At 36.6% G+C, this 16,227-nt stretch overlaps 1 protein-coding gene across 2 annotated transcripts in view; it reads right to left on the reverse strand.

Moving 5' to 3' along the window:
• Window positions 1-209: 209 nt before the first annotated feature.
• LOC116163596 overlaps window positions 210-16,227 on the reverse strand; it is a 191,152-nt gene continuing 175,134 nt past the window's right edge. For both annotated transcript variants that reach the window (XM_031477610.1, XM_031477611.1), the window contains 3 exons: window positions 674-992; window positions 536-625; window positions 210-432 (listed from right to left, as the gene is read on the reverse strand). In XM_031477610.1, the coding sequence (XP_031333470.1) occupies window positions 229-432; window positions 536-625; window positions 674-709 (330 nt within the window). In that variant the 5' untranslated portion in view covers window positions 710-992 and the 3' untranslated portion in view covers window positions 210-228. The remainder of the gene's footprint in view (window positions 433-535; window positions 626-673; window positions 993-16,227) is intronic.

The raw sequence follows: 16,227 nt of genomic DNA on the forward strand, positions 1-16,227 counted from the left end.
TGGATTTTTTGAATTTCTTTTATAGGCCTCTTTTGAATTTTCAATTTTTTGATAATATGGGCGACGTGCGGAGGGGTCACCGATTGAACTTCTCCCCGTGATTGTTGCGTGTCCATAAAGGTTGTATAACTAATGACGATATTTATTTAGATAGTATTTACAATATGAATAAACATTTCGTATGCGCCTGTTGATATGGCGTGCGTACGGCGAATCGGCGTGGATCGTTTACGGGCACTTGAGCAGGGATGATTTGGGCATACGGATCGGGCGGCCACTCGGATTAGGTTCCACGTCGGCGACGGTGGACACTTTTCCGACGACGGTGGTAGCGAGCTGATGCAGGTCGGGACAGGTGGTTTTCGGTGGAATTCCCTCGTCACGAGCCGTCGGTGGGTCCGCTCCTTCCTCGGTGCCATACAGAAGTGGACCCTAGAACAACAATAATTTATATTGTTACATGCTCCTACATTGTAAATTGTAATTCATACTGTTTGTAATTTATACAGTCTTTATTAATATATTATGTACTCACCGTCAGAACTGTATTTATTCGGCCATAACGGAATCTCGTTGTGGACGACGATATCAATGAAAAATCGTTGACAAACGAAGTGAGTAGACCCTTAAAAAAATACATCAGAAGCAATTGAGGTGAAAGTATTTGACTTACCCGTATACTCCGCTCTAAAGTGATATTGGCCAGCATGGTGACCGTTCGAGGGCCTTCGTCTCCAAAGAATGATTGACAACCGAAGAGAGTTGACTAAAAAATTCTTCAGTCTCAATGGGGTTGGAAGTATTTGAAGCATCCATGTATTCTGATTTCTGTTTCAAAGTGGCGTTGGCTGGCTCGATTTTGAATTAGCAACCCCATATGACAACGTTGTAACCTTTTCCGAAGGCTAGAGGGTGTTACGTATCGGACGGCTTCACGATCAGTCGATGGCCTCCATCTCCAGACGAACGTTGACAATCGAACTGTGGTATCTCTAAAAAAATTGAGCAAAAGCAATGGAGGAAAAAATTAAGAAAAATCAATGGAGGTGGAAGTGTTTGGCGCACCCGTTGTACTTCGTTCCAAAGTGGTAGTGGTCAACTCCCGTACCCCCTTCCAAAATTTTTGGTCCCTGAGCGTATTTTGATTTATTTAATTGCAAGAAAACGCGTGGAATCTAAACAGGTTTCCTACGTATAGTGCAGGGGTTAAGAGCCAAAATAGGTTTCAACCTTGCATTTTGTGATAACTTTATGAAACTTTCAGAGGATGTTCTAGACACCCTAAGGTTCAATTTCAGCTATGCCGCCACCCCCGCAACCCCGAACGGCACTTGCTATAGTGGGTTTCTTAAGCGCAAGGTAGAATTTCAATACCTGCCCATAAAATGGGTCAAAAATGTATTCCAGGGTTTGTTTTGTATTTTCTTACATCTAGGAAGGTTGAAGGGAAATACCCAGGGAGAATTTATTTAGGGTATTTTACGTGGTTTGCCTATTTTTAAGGCGCTTTTAACAGTGCGGACTAGGGAATACAATCGATTCTGTGCGGTTAACTTCTGTATTAAAATAAATCGCTAATTATCACAATATTTAACAAAAAAGTACCTTCGGCTTAACTTAGAGCTCAAAAAAACCTTACCTGTAAAGCACAAAAAGTCTTCTAAAGTGCCTCAACAATCATAGTACATTTTTAACGAAAAAAGTTTAACAATTATTTAAAAAATAATTCGCCGTTATCAGTTTCATTAACAAAGTAAACAGAGTCGTCCCCTTGGTCGACAAATTCCTCAGTCCCGCAAATCCCGCGGGATCCCGCTCCATTTATGTGCTCGCAAAAATGCTGCGGGATCCCGGTATTTCGGGATCCCGCAATCCCGGTATTGCATGCCCTAGTTTCTAGTCTATAACTTTTTATTGAGAAGTCTGATCGAAAAAGTACAAATTGATTTGGATTATACGCACCCAAATTAATAAGAAAAAATGTTTTCCCGAGAAATTTTGGTGCAGTCGATTTTTGGTAAAAAAAGGAAGGTTACACACTGCCTTTTTTTGAGGCCCGAAAAAAAATTGTCTCAGATCGACCGGGAAATTTTCTTATAGAATGTGGCCAGTAGAATCCATAATTTCAAACAGTTCCAAGATTGGGCTACTAGTTCAAAAGTTACAGCCCTTTGAATTCTTTTCTAGTCTATAACTTTTGATTGAAAAATCCTTTAGATACCTATTTAATTATTCGTTATTTATTTATGATTCAACAAATACAAAATTTAAATTTGTTTATGTATTCATTATACAAAGGCATCCTTCTCCTAACGGTGGTAATTATAAGGGAAATTCGCGAATATGAAATCTTTTCACCCGCCGAGTAGAATTATGTCGCATTAAAAGAATAATTTTTGGTAATGGGTTTACATTAGGTTCAGTGTAGTGTATCGATATTATTGAAGTTCCCCCGCACAAGTTCAGACTCAGTGGACCGGAAGTGTTAACGCTACGTTATTAGCTGTGTATTAGCACACCCCATGAGATTGGGGTTGCAAACATCAAGGGTAACATAATGTGCCCTAACTTACTACCAATAAAATATCACAGAGGACGCTTTTATTAGTAATTTGTCTCGTTTTCGTGTTTTTGCACAAATCGTCTTTTTTATAACGTTTTTTATCCTGTCGTCCGCGTAACCAAATCCGATATAGTATCATTTAAATACCCTTTCGGAGTTTTTAGATGTTATCATTAAATGCCCTAAATGCACAACTGTTACGAATGTAAAAGAACAAATTAATTATGCATGTAGTAAAGAAGGGGATGAAATAAAGATTTAAATTTTATTTAAATACGAGAAGTGGCGATTTGCCATTAGAGATGCACATGTCGCCCGATCATTTTCAGATAAGATGATCTAGTAGCTTCGAACTGATATTGTTATTCATGTTTAGGGACTCCCAGCTTCCTGGTAAACATATCCGGTTACTGTAATACTGACGTCCACTCTCAAACCCATTTCAATTTCTATGATTTAATATGAATGGAGTGGAGGGTTGAAATCTTGTTTGAACCTCTGTTACGCTTTTGATTTTGTCACTTATGTTTTATGCAGATCTAAGAACTGTGAGAGGGTGTGTGTAAGGTGTGTTGCCAATTCACAGGCGCTTCTACCACCTACGTGCCGAGCGCTCGCTCTCCTCCTGCTACAAGAATGCATATTCATCATTTTCTTCACTTCCGCATAGGAAGTAGGGACTAAACCCTAGCGAAACCTTTTATTTGCTTAATAAAGGGTCTTGAAAGTTAAGTAAATATCCCCTGGAATTCTGAATCATAAATTGCCGGCATTTTATTGCCGATAGTTTCAGGATCAAACATTCGCTTTATACGTGACAAAATATAGCGCCATTCAAATAAAAAGTACAGAAACCACCCTTTTCTTTTACGGATTTATAGGTCATGACAATACATAAATCATCTGATGTTTTATAAGAAAACGGCGAATTCATCCGTCTAAACTTGTCGAAAAGTATCTATATTCGATCAAACATGCGTTTTTTTACCCTTGTTTACACCCATATAATACCTACATTTCATGAAAAATCAACAGATTCTGATACAGTCTACAAGAATTTCCTCTACTCTCTACTCAGTTCGTCTATGTTGTTAGAGATACAAAATAATAATGATTGCAGAAAAGTTAATTTGCTTCTTGCCTAACGAATCTGAATAAAATGGAATACCTACTAAATCAAAGGTCAAAATGGAACTAGATTAGGTATTAAACATAGCGATTTGGCCCACCGTCAAAGTTAATTTAACCTCCCTGATAAATTTTCATTTCGTTTCCCTTTCTACAAAAACCGTTCATTTTAAATATCGGGATATAATTACAAACTACTCTTATTATTACCATTTCAACGTAAAATTTATTGGCGGGGAGAAAAAGGCGATTGGGTCCATTTAATAAGCACGTAAAATTCTAATTCCTATTTGGCATAAATGAAATTTTTTTTCGTGTGATTTATTAAACGGATCCAAACCAAACAATTTAATCTTTATAATAAGAAACTGAAAATTGAACAATACCTTTCCGATATTTCTTTAAGTCCGTGAACGCCGTCGTATAGAAAAATGAATCGGTTTCCTCTGTGAAATGGATACTTCTCAGGTTCACCTAGATCGAATAGAATGTGGATAGCCGTCGGATGTCTCAAAATTCTCACGAAGATGGAAAACGCAATAGAATTTAGTCGAATGGTTTTTTGCCATATGGTTTTTAGGTATACTGATGGTAAAATACTGATTTTATTTCAGTGAACCATACGTACTTGTATTACATAGTTTGACATACAGTCAAGTGTATGTTTCAAAATAGTCGCTCGAATTTGACATAATTAAGAGCCCTTTCCAATGATGTGTCACTCGACCCAACTTTGCTAAGGGGGTTGACTGCAGGGGTGTAAATTTTAAAGTGAAAGATGTCTCCCTTCCAACCCAAATTGACGTGCTTTTTCGTTTGTTTCAAAACCATTTCTTTTAGAGTTATTTAAGTCCATTTCGTTTTCGTTGGGCCACCCTGTATATTGCTGTGATATTTCGTCTTCCAGGACGAAATTTTGGGATTCATAACTAGGATGGACAAGGGCGGTTTCCTATTTTTTATGTAATTAATTTTCTTAATCTAAATTTTTGTTTTGTGTCGTTGGTTAAGTACCTACTTCAACAGAAATTGTTGTTACGAGAAAGAGGTCAAGGTTGTTTTTGTGTACATTTTTAACCTCATCTTTAATAATTATTTAACTTAGATTTCTGAGAATTTTATATCACTTTTATTCTGTTATCATTGTAAACGCTTAATTTAATTGAAAGGTGGATTTTATTTACCGCCTTTTCTTTGTATTTAAAAGACAGAAAATTCTATTTTCCCTAGTATTTTAATTTAGTGTTATTTCTTAATGTCGGTTAAAAATTGATTATAAAAATAATTTCTACCTCTGGTTTAACGTGCGTTAGGGGGGAAATTTTCTGTTGTCAACTGCTTATCATTGACTGTTTTAATTTGTATTTTGGAAGAAGGGTTTCCACCTTAAATAGAACGGACTGAGAAGAGGAAGGGCTTTTTGCCACGTTTAACGCAGAACTACGTTTGTTTGAAATTTAAATCGCCTTTTGCCAAGTTGAGAGCAGATCCACGTCTGCAGAAGTTTGAAGTTTGTTTTGGAGTTGTGAAGTTTTTATCGTCAGTTTTGTTGCCAGTCAGGGCAGTTTTGGAGTTGAGTGAAGATTTTTTTATTTCGCTTCGGCGGAGAAGTTTTGTTCCGAGGAAGATTGGTTTGAGCTAGCTAGGTTTGTTTAGGTGTTTTGTGTACGGTCTTTTTGGCCTACGGACCGGTGCACACAGCAATATAAAAACATAAACGGGACGTTAACTTCTACTTTACGATGCACAAATAACTAAATGTCTATACAACAGCAATGATCTAATTAATTTACAAAGTAAATAAGATAACACGAACAAAATCATCGTAATGACAGAAGTAACGTAAATAAAAATCATAGATATCGGTTTCCGAATAGGTCTCGGTAACTTAAAAAACTTCTCTACAAAGCAAAAGTAACTAAATATCTTGGTAAATCAAAGCTAATCTGAAGGATAGAACGTAACCAAACTAATATGAATGAATCTTCGGAACGACAAAAGTAACGTATACAAAATAGAAGTTTCGGAACATATTCTTCGTAACAACAAAGTAATATACGTAGAATCAGAAATATCGAAGCAATTCACAAGAGCAATAAAAAGGTTGGTTAATATTTTGTCGATGACATAATGGCGGGTCCATGTAAAAAATGCTATATCATCCAGGTTGTGCGTCGATGTAAGTCGAAACACTAGGTAGATAATATCGAAAGAGTAAACCATAAGAGTCTTAGGAGAGGACGAAGAGAAGAAAGAACTGTAATAATAGCCAACACCAAGAACCCATTTTCAGGTAGACATAAGACAAGTAAAAGTAATGGCGTATTAAGAAAAAAAAATTACAAGTGATCACCATGAAATCAGGATCTTCTCTGAAAGGAACAAGTACAGCTTATATGCAAGACGAAATTTAAGAAGAAGGGATAGAAAAAAGTGCAGAAAGGACACTTGGATGGCCTCTAGCGGCAAATGAAAGAACTAAAATAATAACACCTCTACCACAGAACTAACTTACATTTCAACATAGATAGCGTAAGTTAACTACAAGGAATATATTTAAAATCTCACGTGTGACCAACAAATACCACGTTGCATTTTCCACGATGCTGAAAAATCGCACGCCTATTCAGTGGTTTGGAGTAGCTAAGACAAATTAAGATACTAACTTGAGCTCTAGTTACAGCGACATCTCGTCTCCAAACATCCGAGACCCATTATGAAAACAATACTCTACAGAAGATTAAAGATGCAGAAAGGATAATCTTCAATTCAAAGATTTAAGAAAATCGGATCTCAAAGCCTTTTTTCTTAAGCTTTGATATCACTCAACCCCATTTGGAGGAACGATGGATCATGTTCAAAAATCTTCAATTCCCCAGAATTTGGGGACCTATTTATTCTTGAAATTCCACTATCCACATAATTTATTCGAAAATCGGCTCTCGAAATTTCTACCTTTACATTTTCTATGATATTGTACCTAATGCTTAACTTGCTCTAACCTCTGAGATACAAAAAACCTTCACCTATGTTTATAAAATTCAAAAAAATAAATCCCGATTTAGAGGTACAGTTGGAAAGTTACTCCAAATTTCGCGTAGATTCCAAAAAGAAATAAAAATTAAGGAATCGCATTTAAAATAACGGCGTGTAAGCCAACTGCCGATTTAACTACTACTGGAACTAAACTAAACAAAGTATAAGTAAAACGGTCTAATAAACCATTTATTAAAAATCGACTGGCATTAGTTTCCCATGTAATAATCGACTCATTTCATCGCTGGACCCGCTGTATAATAGAAAAAATTACTAAAACTCATCCTGCCTCTAGCTGTACGAAAGAAAAAACCATATCAACTATTTAATGTATCACCATAAAGTATGATACAATTTATAATTCAAGTTTGCACCTATAATTTGGTGGTGAAACGAAGATGAACTACATTTATGATGTAAGAAAAGGTCAAATAACCTTTAAAGGCCTTGGCCATTAAGAATATTTTGTGTTATTCAAGGCTATTAGAATTTCAAGAACCTCTAAGAAGTTCCAAGAGTATTTATGAGCTTCTCAAGCCGTTGAGATCAGTCGGGTCTTTAAGCTTTAAGCGTTAAGGCCCCTTAAGAAAAAAAACATCTGGTCAAAGAGGAGTAGGTATCCAACGCTACGCACAAAAGTTAAACGTCTACTAGGGCACACCAGCTCGGTGTCTCAAATCGACGTAAAATCACATATAGGGAGATAACCGAAGTCAAGCAAATTTTGCAAATTATACTCGCATTTGAGGCACCGACAGACTATGCCCCGGCAGATTGTTTTAAGCGTTGCAGTACGTCTAACCTGCCTGCAAGAGGACGGAAGGGCAGTTTGATACCATCCTTTATAAAATGTAAATGTATGTCAAATAAAAATAATTCACTGACTGACATGGTAATTTATTTCCGCCGTTTATTTTAGCGATTAAAGTGGGCACGTGTCCCTCTGCCTTTTAGAACCAGCCGCCACTGATTACAGATTTGAGTGTGCGCTTTGTTACCTACAAACGAAAATTAAACCGCGCGAAACTATGCGTTCGGCTGCCAAATTGTTGAACTTGGAAATGGAATTAAGTTTGCTAATTACACAAGCTGCTAGTAAATCATATTAACTCATCAGAAATGATTTCTCCTCTTATAAATAGACTCATTTTATCACTTCATTGAAGTGTTTCAAAGAAAACTGGTTTAGGTGGGTTTACTGCTGCTGACAGTAGGACTAAACAGTACCTTAAATTTTGGGTTCTGTAGGAGGCAAACTAATAGAGGGGTAACTACGCCTATTATAATAAACATATTATTATTCTGCATAGTTGATTCTGTAAATCGCAGGCCGTGTCAACCCCTTACATCAGTCCGCGTTTTCGTGTCCAATCGGTGCCGAGTACTGCCATTTATGTGTTCGGTTTTAGTAGCTCAATTAACGAAAATAGGGAACATAAGTGGAGAGCCGGATGTCGTTGTGGTGGGTATGGCGCCGACGGGTTTAGCTGAAGAGATGGTGCAAGTAGTTTAGAAAATGATTAGTAGGCATTCATCTAAATAAGTGACAAAAAACTCATAAACATTGTCTACGTTCGAAGTTAACCTACCACGGTTTCAGGAACCCAAGTGTTTTACTATTACGATAATTTAGAACGGTTATATTTTCTATAATATACCACAAGACTCAACGTAAAATCTAGAGTCCTAGCACGGTCATCTGGGAAGCCTGAGTATGAAAAAGGTGAGTGGTATAATAATCAATGTATTTAACCCTGTCTCCCTGCAGTACCTATTGTGTAGAAATATCTCAGAATATATAGAAGATAGAAATACGGAAATAGTAGAAGTAATTGCCAAACTTTTACTACTGGATTTAATTTTAGGGCTGGTTTTTCGTGTTACTGTTAAACCTATTAGAAATAACTTTCAAAATGACAAATGTATTAATATGTAGGAGGTTATCTATCGCAGTTTTACTAAAAGCAACCCCCAACTACGATCACTGCATTAACAGTGTTCATGAAGCCCAAGTTTCGAAAGAATACGACTAGCAATTATGTGAAATACGTAAACGATTTACTAAGTTATTAAATAATAATAATAATAATAATAATATTATATAATAATATAATATATAAAAATGCCGCTACCTGAGGAGCGTCGGGGCACGTCTGGAGCTATCGCTGGGCGTTGCAGCATGCGAGCCGATAGTGACGAGTTGGTGATCAGGCGGCCGCTCGTCGGGATACCCGAAACCTTTACAGCCGAAAGAAGACCACGAAGACGACAACGACCACTTGAAGAGGACCACCAAGAAGAAACCTTTGTGCCTGCTTCTCAACCGCTTGTGGATGGGACCAGCGCAAAGGAAACCTCCAAAAGACGTATGAAATGGGACGAAGGGATGAATCGCTTCATTTTCGGTACGTATCTGGAGATCACGAAGATGGAAACGGACAGGACAGCATACAGAGGTAATAGCGTTGGCGTTGGTGGGTGCGAGTTGCATGCTGTCCCTGGGTGTCCAATGTGCGTGTGTGATTTTTTTTTTTTTAAGGACCCTGCATGACTTCGCCGGGCGCGGGCGCGGACACTGGTCGTTGCTTGGTTTTGGTCCGTGCGATTGGTTGACCGGGCTGGGCCTGGGTTCTCGCGGGAAGCACCGACCATAATAATAATAATGTTTTTTTTTGTTTTTTGTTTGTTTTTTTTGTTTTTTTTTTGTTTGTTTTGTTTTCCTCTTTCCTGATAGCGTTGGCTATTGTGCCCATCAATAGGTATGTTGGTAAGTATGAAATACATACTATCTCTAGATTTCCAATGTGAGGGTGTGAATTTTTATTTTATTTACTTATTTCTTTTATTTTTTTTAGGACCCTACATAACTTCACCATACAGACACAGACACTAATCGTTACTTGATTTTAATCCGTGCGATTAGTTAACCAGGCTAGACCTGAGTTCTCACAAGAAACACCGACCATAATAATAAGTGACATTTATTAGATTACTGGAGTACAGAAGGAAATAAATATAAAATAAAACATTCAAATAGATAATAAACTAAATAATTAAAATTAAATGAAAAATGAAATTAATGTTCCGTAATCTAACGGGGCGAAGTTCAGTTCTATGGTGAGACACCCTAGAACTGCTCTACCACTTAACCCCATCCTAAACTAAGAAAATAAAACAATTAGTGGAATGAACTTAAAAATATGTATGTTGAAAGGGAGAGAGAGATAAATAAATAAGTCGTGGTTCTAAATAAAGAAAAAGAAAAGGAAAAGGGGAAGAAAAATAATCAATTGTTTTGCTCACGTAGAAGTAAATGAAAATAATTTCGTTTAAATGCGCCTTTTTCTTTTCTTTTTATATACGCGGGAATATTGTTATAGACACTTGCTATGTTGTATGAAAAAGATCGCTTAAACATTTGCGTTTTATGTAGTGGAGGGGTAATTAATTTGTAATGTCGACTACTAGAACTGAATTTAATGTTTTCATACAGGTAGGTAGGCATCTTAGTAGAGATGATTTTATGAAATAAGGATGCAGAATGTAATAATCTCCTTTTCGACATATTGAGCCAATCAATTTCTTTCAACTTGTGAGAGATGTGTTCATGCTTCCTTATTCCAAAAATCAGACGAAGGCATGAGTTCTGCATTTTTTGAACTTTATGTATTTCTGTGGTTTTCAAACAAGGACCATAGATTTGGTCACAGTAGTTAAACTCCGAAAGAACTAATGTTTCACACAGCATTGCCCTCACTTTACGATTAAGAAACTGTCGATGACCAAATATTAGTTTTAGGTTTATGTATGCTTTCCGGCAAGCTTCCGAGATGTGTCTTTCAAATCGCAAATCAGTATCCCAAGTTTTTAGCACACTCTTTTATTTTTATTATTGAGTTTTGGGTTTTAATCGATATGCAGTTCTTGACTAACTCTCTATCTTTTTTTGGACCGAACAACATAACAGAACACTTAGAAGTGTTAATTTTCAAACCGTGGAGTTCTGATATTTCTACAAGGTAGTCAATATCAGAGCTCATATTATCATTTGCTTGAGCAACATCAGATGCGTGGAAACTGTACAACAATTGTGTGTCATCTGCATATTGATACGCTGATAGATGTTTGAGCGCGAATTGAAATTTGGAAGTGTACAGTGAAAATAAGATCGGACCAAGAACTGAGCCTTGCGGTACCCCAGATGTAGTGAACAGTTGATGTGAAACATTTTTCTTTTTGACAACTTGCTGCCTACGGTTTGTAAGGTAACTACGTAATAAAGAGCAAGCTTTGTCGCCAAATCCGGTTCGGTGTAATACATCTACAAGAATGTTATGGTTTAAAGTGTCGAATGCCTTCGAATAATCTAACAATATTAATGCTGTCAATTTACCTTGATCGGTAGATTTGATGATATCATTTGTTATGCTAAGCAACGATGTAACACAACTATGCCCAGGTCTAAACCCCGACTGTGTCACAGGCAAAGCATTGAAATTGGACACATGCGTATTTATTTGTTCAGTAAGAATTTTGACTTTTGACAAAACCGGTAAGATGCTTATGGGTCGCAAATCACTAAAGCTTACAGGGTGTTTTATTTTAGGCAAGGGAGTGATATTTGCAAGCTTCCAAGCTTCCGGAAATATGCCGGACACCATACAACTATTAAACAAGAACACAAGGTGTGGCAGAATGAGTGGACAACAAATAATAAGCATCTTAAGACTAATACCATCAGATCCAATACATTTTGATTTAATTTTCATAAGATGATGTAATACGATGCCTTCATCAATACCAAAAAATTCCAATTTGTTATCAATTGAGCTGGTCGGTGTATTATTATAGAAATTTGAAAGTTTTTCCAGTTCAACTGTGCAACTAGCATTACAAATTTTGGCAAAGGCGGCGTTTATTTTATTAACGTCATCTAGATGGCAAGGAATTTCGGAGGACTTTATGTTATTATAAACATGTAGTTATTAAATAAGTGTTAAAACAGAAAATTAACATAAAAATAGCCATCATCGCTACCGCATACAGCGATTTCCTACCGCAGTAAGTCGGTGGTTTGTCCACATGAATAATGTCAAAGCAATTTCGTCGGTCACTAAAAGCTATATCAGTGAAACATCTCGATCGGAACTTGTATCCTCCTGTGGCTTTACTCTCTCAACCAATCAAGTTAATAAAACTTTTACAAAGATACCTAAAAGCTTTTTGAAATTTTTATGAATGGACAAAAGCTTTAAAGTAAGTTGTTTTGAAACGTTTTCTTCTCTTGGCAAATATAAGTCGGCTACTACCCTGCATTTTGCCAATTTCGGCGTAATCCAATTCATAGTTTTCATCGATTTCGGTAGCTACATTCGGCGATATCTTAATAAATGAGTAAAATGAAAAATTTTCTCTCCATTACGTGCGCGACAAACCGCATTGTGGTTGCGTTCACAGGCCGCTTCTTCTCGCAATCGTTAACTTAAGTAACGAGTGTATTAGGGAGAATTCTTTATCCGAATCCGGAAACAATACATATACGCATCCATCTTCCGGAATAAACCGCCCCACGTTCTTTTTATATGTACACATATATCAACAAAGCAATGACTCTTCTCTTTATGCGGAGTACAGCGTGTAGTTAGTATAAATTAATCTCCCATCGTGGCCGTCTCTCTTGTAGAACTTTCCACATAAACTGACAAAGGGGTACTTTTATCTCTTCGTTCTTATATAAAAGCGTTGTGCGCTAACAGGTTTCGATCAAGGGAGTGGTTTGAAAGTATAGTAGATTGATGGGGTATTTGCAATTGTACATTCCTTAAATGTTACTAATTCTCTATATACCCGAGAATAAAAGATGTGACCTAAAAATTAGTGTCTGCCAGAATGATCGATTTTGGATCAACTCTAAGCTCGAGCCTAAGCTGCTTAAATTTTTAATCATATCCAATATATGTAATACATTTTCCCTGAGGGAGGATGAGTGTGACCAATATGTAAAAGAATAGTGATAATACGACTGGAGCATATTTCCTAGATTTTAGATCACTCAATTGGTATATCTGTATACCTGTACATTGCGGTTTAGTTAATATGTCCGCACTTTTCCTAATTTCTTATTATATTGGAGCTACTATAAATCGATTAATAAGTCAGAAAAAATTACAAAGCGAGAAAATAATACTTTTTATGTGGGATAATACATCATTTCCATTTTTTTACACGTCCCTGAATGCAAAATATTGGTTTGATTCATACACAAAAATTTAATCCAACCAAATAAATGGCATCACTGAAATTACACGCAAATTTTCCAATCCATGGAGTAATATAACCCGTACTCCTTTATCAATAAATATAATACAAAGGCTGTTTCAGGCAAATAGACCTCACGGGTCGATTCATTTAGGAATATTGTAATTAGAATAAAATTTCTTATGCAAATTCCTTAAAAAACGGACCACTACTTTGTACAAATCAAAAAATTTAAAATAACTTACAGTTATTAACGTGGGTAATGTTCTTCTTGTAACAAATTGATCCTCCTAGAAAAAATCCGATCCGTTTAAAGATGCAGAAACCAGGCACCATCTTGGTAAAAGTATCTTCGCGATTAATGCAAGATTGTAACGTCTTTTTTTTCTTAACATTCGATTCGTTTGCATTCAATATTCTTACGCCATCTATGTATTTCCTTTGTAGTCCGTTTCATTAAAATGTAAGTCAGGGGTTCCCAAATTTTTTCAGTTCGCGGCGCACTTACAGGTCTCGGCACCATTCCTGGTCTGGTCGAAATATACTACAATTATACACAATTGAGGCTGATAATGTACTTAAATTAAGATTGAGAAAGAAGAATGTGTGTAATTTCCTAGTCTAGAAAAACAAATACAGTGACAAATTACTCCTAAATCCTCAATGTGGTGCGTGAGCATGATGACACGTCTTTTCAAACTACCACTCCCATTTCTTGCTCCACATTGATTTCTAACCCACATTTGCTCTTTATTGCAGCTCCGGCTGAAAATCCCTGCTTCACATGAAGAGGATATTGCAAACGGAATGAAAATCTAGATGGTTTGTGCACTTAATGGTCCAGTCAAATTAGCTTCAAAAGTATAGTTTAAACGGGATGCCGTCACCTCACTCAACGTATGCAACAAAATCTGTCCCCCTTTCCGGAAAGTTCCAGAACATATTGTTATAAACAAAAAACGAAGAAAAGATGGGAAAATTTTTGAGCTGGATATTCATTTTTGGTAAATCCAAAACTCCACCAAATCTCAGCAAGCGATAAGTAGTTTTAAGTTTCCTACCGCAGGAGAGTTCAATGTGACTCTCTTCTTTTTGCGAAGTGAATTCTGGTGGGGCTTAAGCATGGAAAGGATCTTTTATCCACGTAAATTTTTTGACTTCATCTTCCGCAAAGTATGTTGCAAACCATTCAGTGAGTTTTGAAAGATGTTCTGTGCAAAGGGACATCTAATCTTGCGAAATCGTAAGCTCATTAGAGGCTGCATATTTATGCAATTGTGGTCCTTGATTTTTTTTACCCACAACTGCAATTTTCTCCTAAACTCCACAATCCTTCCAAAAGTGTGCATGTTATTGCCTTGCAGATCTAAGTTTAGTTTCCAGAGAAGAGAAAACAGGAGCCCCTTACAGCACCCAACTGCGCACACGCTGGGAGCCCCTGATGTAACTTATTTCTGTAGTAGCTTTATTATTACCTTTAGTTCTCTATTTTCACCGCTAAAGGCCATCCGAGTGCTAGAGGTTTCAGTTACAATAGTTATTTGTTTCGCCGCCAGAGGGCGTGCAGACGTTTTCCATGATACTTCTAATTCCATCCTTTCTTTAATTTGATCTTGCATACATTCGAATTTTTTCCATTTCTTTCGCGCAGTGAAGATCTGGCCTTCACAGTGGTTACGTGCAAATTTTTCTCCATACGCCATTACTTTACTTCACTGATGTCTACCTGAATAAGGGCTTATTATTTTAGATTTCTTTGGAGTTTTCTCTCCATTTCCCATGTGCTGTGGCTGTGTTTTGTAGATTTGTATTACAAGTAATTAGTGTGAAATATGTACGGATTCTGATTCAGCATTTTTCTTAATACGTTTTTTTGGGTCTTTATCTTCCCTCACAGTGTTCTCATAGTTTTCTCCTAACCTCTCTTCTACTGGATTACTTTTCATTACCTACGCATTTTTACCTAAACCCGCCATCTTAGCGAGATTGATTGGCGACGTTACGTAAGATATTGCTACTACCTACTTCGAAATTTATACATTGAAGTTGTTTACACCTTCATTATTATTCATGTGTAGCTGCAAATATCAACGAAACCTGTTGGAGATTCTTAATTACGGTTTTAGTGTACGAGTATCTGATTAGTGTGAGACATTAGATATTGCTATACCGCAATATTTTTGTGCCACGCTATTCACTATCCCTCTTGTTATGTGTTTGTGTTGTTATCCGTTACAAAAGATCGTTACAACCAGAGTTCAAAGGTAATTTTTATTTTATTTTCGACGTCTCTTACATAACGTTTGATCACATATTGGTTTTCGATACAATCGAATCTTAATTACTACATTTGTTTGATAGTCATTTAACAATTATAGCTCCGTGTTCTGCGGAAACCTCTTGTGATTGTAATAATTTCCCTGACTACGAGTTGATGCCCTTTTTGCTAAAAATTGATTTAAATTTTAAACTAGAGAACAATTCAAGCATATACAGGGTTGGTCAATTTTAAAAACTTTGCAGTCCGGTCATAATTTGTCAAACCCTAAAGAAGATATGAAAAATTGCGCTAAAAAACCGTTTTCGGGGTAATCAAGGGGGAACCTAGAATGACGTTAGAGTTGACAATACACCCCCAGTTGTTTCCTATCCCCTCCACGCCCCCCCTCTTCAATATATCCCTAAATGGCAACCCTCATACCTTGTGACAACATCGTGGAAAACTACTCGAAAAAATGCTTTCCAGTGGTCCAATAAAGTCATATTTCGTTTAAGAGACAATTTAAACAATTAATAATTAACAAAAAAGAAATAAAATTAAACCATCCTATGTTCAAGGGATTTGGTCCTTTATCTTATCCTATAAAAAAAGAAAGCAACCAAGATGCTTAAATGAGCGCTAAAGCTTTGAAGTTCTTGGTCAATTTGCCATAAAATCCCTCAATGTCAACATTTTTTAGTTTTTTTTGTTAATTATTAAATTTTTGTTAAATTGTCTTAATGAATATTGACTTTATTGGTACCACTGGAAAGCATTTTTCAGTAGCTTTCCAACGATGTGTCACAAGTATGGGGTTGCCATTTAGGATTTTTAAAGAGGGGTGGTGGGGGGTTGTCACTCATAACGTCATTCTGGTTCCCCCTCGATACCCCCGAAACGGTTTTTCGCGATTTTCAATATCTTCTTTCGTTTGAAAAATATGGCCGACTGCAAGTTTTAAAATTGACACCCCGTATAATAA

Source organism: Photinus pyralis, unplaced genomic scaffold (genome assembly GCF_008802855.1).
Source record: "Photinus pyralis isolate 1611_PpyrPB1 unplaced genomic scaffold, Ppyr1.3 Ppyr1.4_LG2, whole genome shotgun sequence".
Lineage (NCBI taxonomy): Eukaryota > Metazoa > Arthropoda > Insecta > Coleoptera > Lampyridae > Photinus > Photinus pyralis.